This window comes from Lindgomyces ingoldianus (assembly GCF_010093535.1).
Source record: "Lindgomyces ingoldianus strain ATCC 200398 unplaced genomic scaffold BDR25scaffold_68, whole genome shotgun sequence".
NCBI classification, from domain to species: domain Eukaryota; kingdom Fungi; phylum Ascomycota; class Dothideomycetes; order Pleosporales; family Lindgomycetaceae; genus Lindgomyces; species Lindgomyces ingoldianus.
This window is the reverse complement of record NW_022985229.1, coordinates 115,668-118,338: the sequence shown is the minus strand read 5'-3', so window position 1 is coordinate 118,338 and position 2,671 is coordinate 115,668. Positions and strand designations below refer to the sequence as shown.

The window sequence follows — 2,671 nt, the reverse complement described above, 5'->3', positions numbered from 1 at the left end:
TGTTGCTTAGAAAGTGTTATGTTTTATTTAAAAGCCTAAAGCATAAGCTATATTTAATGTTCCTTTAACATGTTTAAGTAGTGTTGTTAGAAATACATTAGTGTAGAAAAAGTAGTGTGGTCTTAGTAAAAGTAAGCAACTTAGGTGTGTAAGCAACTCGCCTATAAAGTACGTTACATATAAATAACTACTATTTTTCTTTTAACTCTTAGGATAGAATTACCTTTTTTCTGTTTAGTGTGTTTTAATTAGTTTAGAAGTTTCTAGAAGTTCTGTCTATTCCTAAATAAGTTAAGGGCGATTCTAGGTCGAGGGTCTGACTCGTGAGATAAAGCACATGCATAATCAAGCTTTCCGCTCATGCTCGATTAGTGTCCAGATGTCCTCATGATCCCTCGGCATTCCGTAAGGATAAGTAATTTAGCACACGCATGGTTCTGTCCCCATTCACGCTTGGCGAAAAGTCCAACGCTGTGGTGCCTCGTTACTAGTAGCTATCCGTTCGAAGATACAGTCCCAATTTACAGCCTCGCTCAGATCTCCAATCACATTCTTGAAGTCAGTCTGATATGACAAGGGTACTCGTTCACTGGATGTGCTGCTCCCTGCTCGACTTGATAAGCACGCTCACCTCGATACAATTTAACACCCTTCTTCGAATGCTGAGCATCCCACTCATCGTACGCTGGCTCTACCTCGAAGCCCCTAATCAAGCAAGCCAAAATGACTCTCAGCTCAATGAGCACTAGTGCTTGGCCAATGCAGTTCCTCGGTCCAAGCTCAAAGGGACGCCAAGCGCCGGGCTGAGGGTGCAACTCGTGACCGGCAGGAACAATCCAGCGCTCCGGCAAGAACTCATCGGGCCGGGGCCAGTACTTTGCTGAGCGATGCATTTCAACATGCAAGATCCAGAGTATGGCGTCGTCGGTGGGAAGTACGTTTCCAGTGTCGTCAGTAATGTTGACGCCAGGTTTACCGGCGCGGGTTGTACCAGCAGGCGCGAAGAGTCGCATAACCTCTTTGATCACAGCGAGGGTGTAGTGCAGGCTATTTACAACGCGGGGTTCCTGGGCGAGCTGAGAGGCCGCAGCTGCTGGATCAGAGCCTAGAACTTCATCGTGCTCTGCGCGTAGGCGTTCAAGTACCTGAGCTAGTCAACAAGGCCCTAGTTATTCACTATGTGATGCGGAACATACTTTGGGATGCTTGGATAAGAGATGAAAACAGTAGCAGATCACACTTCCTGTAGAGTCATACCCTGCGAAGATGAAGAGCCTGATCTGGCGAATTGCGAAAGCTCGGAAGTCGCGGTCGAGCTTTACAGGAAGCTTTTCGGAGGATTTGAGATATTCTTGGAGAGCTAGATCGATCACCGACTTCGAGTTGGAGCTTTTCGCCTCAGCCTTGTAGTCCTCATATCTCTTGTCCAGCTCCGCTCCAATATAGCGGTCAATCTGGCGACCATTCTTCCAGTGCACAAATGAGCGCACAAAATTGAGATGGCTGAAGGGGTTGACTTCCGCGTTGGGGCTGTGCCATCGAATCTGGCTGAGCATTCGGTCTGCGAGAGTGTTGTAACCTGTTTGTGCATTCAATGAGGTATTCATGGCAGTCCTTCCAATCATATCAATGGTGAAACGAAGTGTGATTGGATCTAGGAAGCAGATTTGCCCCTTCTCTGCAAGACCACGCAGCGTTCTAGCGAAGACTTGTACCTCTTCGACCATGCTTGGCACGAGGGAATACATCCGCTCACTGTGGAACCCCTTGTTGAAGACCGCTCGCCATGGCTTCCAGTCTTTCTCATCAAGGTCGAATATAGTCAGGCCACCAGTGATGGGTTTTAAGAAGCGGCGAAGTAGTTTGGGGCGTTCAGATGTGAGTTTTGGGTTTGTCTGCGTGATCTCGACGCCAATCTGTGGGGACACGACGGTGAGGAACAGACCACTCATTGGCCATAGATCCATATAGAAGGCTCCGGTTTCGTAGAACTTTTCTCGAGCAATTGTCCCAAAGCCGTACTGGTAATGTGCATCTTTCGGAAGGCGATCAAGAATAGACTTGAGGTACAGCAGATGCCCGAAAAGGAATGAATGGTTCGGTGCCACAGGCTGTAAAGGGTCAGTCAATTATCTTAGATAGGTTAGAAGTGAATTTTACTAGTCCTTGTCGCCGACGGCTTATCAGCAGCATGCGAGCTTGGTAGAGCTTCACGAAGAAAGTCCAGAAGAGAGTTGCCAACCCTACAAGAAGGGCACCATTGAGCGGTGAGAGATGTGCCATGTTCAGCTAACCCTCTCTCTTGCGAGCGGGATAATTAATCTGGGAGTTGTAGTAGTGGCACTTTGTATACAAGCAACAGAGCAATGAAGGAAGAAGCTCGAGCATGCGCCAAGGGACGTCACCGCCAGTACTTTGTAAATACGCCTTAGAAAAAGAAGGCAAAGGGATTAGGCAACCCCGTGCCGCATGAGAAGAAATTTAATCATGGCCGTACCGTTGCACTGGGTTCGCCCATTGGGGCGAGGGGCGGGGTCGCCGAGCCCCAATTGGGAGGGACTGAGGTTCATGAACACCGAAGCGGGTAAAGAGTGAAGAAGTATTGTTGAGCTTAATATAATTACAGCCGGAATGCCTAGCGACATGTGCCCACCTCCTTTATTGATGCGGA

At 48.2% G+C, this 2,671-nt stretch overlaps 1 protein-coding gene across 1 annotated transcript; it reads right to left on the bottom strand.

Annotated features, from left to right (window-relative positions):
* Positions 1-242: 242 nt before the first annotated feature.
* Positions 243-2,437, bottom strand: BDR25DRAFT_308092 (sterigmatocystin biosynthesis P450 monooxygenase StcS). The gene is made up of 3 exons (XM_033690961.1): positions 2,161-2,437; positions 1,197-2,111; positions 243-1,145 (listed from the first exon to the last, which is right to left on the bottom strand). The coding sequence occupies exons 1-3, from the start codon at positions 2,281-2,283 to the stop codon at positions 546-548; spliced, it is 1,638 nt and encodes a 545-aa protein (XP_033539737.1). The 5' UTR covers positions 2,284-2,437; the 3' UTR covers positions 243-545.
* Positions 2,438-2,671: the final 234 nt, after the last annotated feature.

Excerpts from the sequence above, each read along its gene's own strand:
- BDR25DRAFT_308092 (XM_033690961.1), bottom strand. The coding sequence starts at position 2,283 with ATGGCACATCTCTCACCGCTCAATGGTGCCCTTCTTGTAGGGTTGGCA. Across the intron at positions 2,112-2,160 it reads GCCGTCGGCGACAAGGACTA|CCTGTGGCACCGAACCATTC; the intron begins GTAAAATTCACT and ends GACCCTTTACAG. Across the intron at positions 1,146-1,196 it reads TCTTATCCAAGCATCCCAAA|GTACTTGAACGCCTACGCGC; the intron begins GTATGTTCCGCA and ends TGACTAGCTCAG.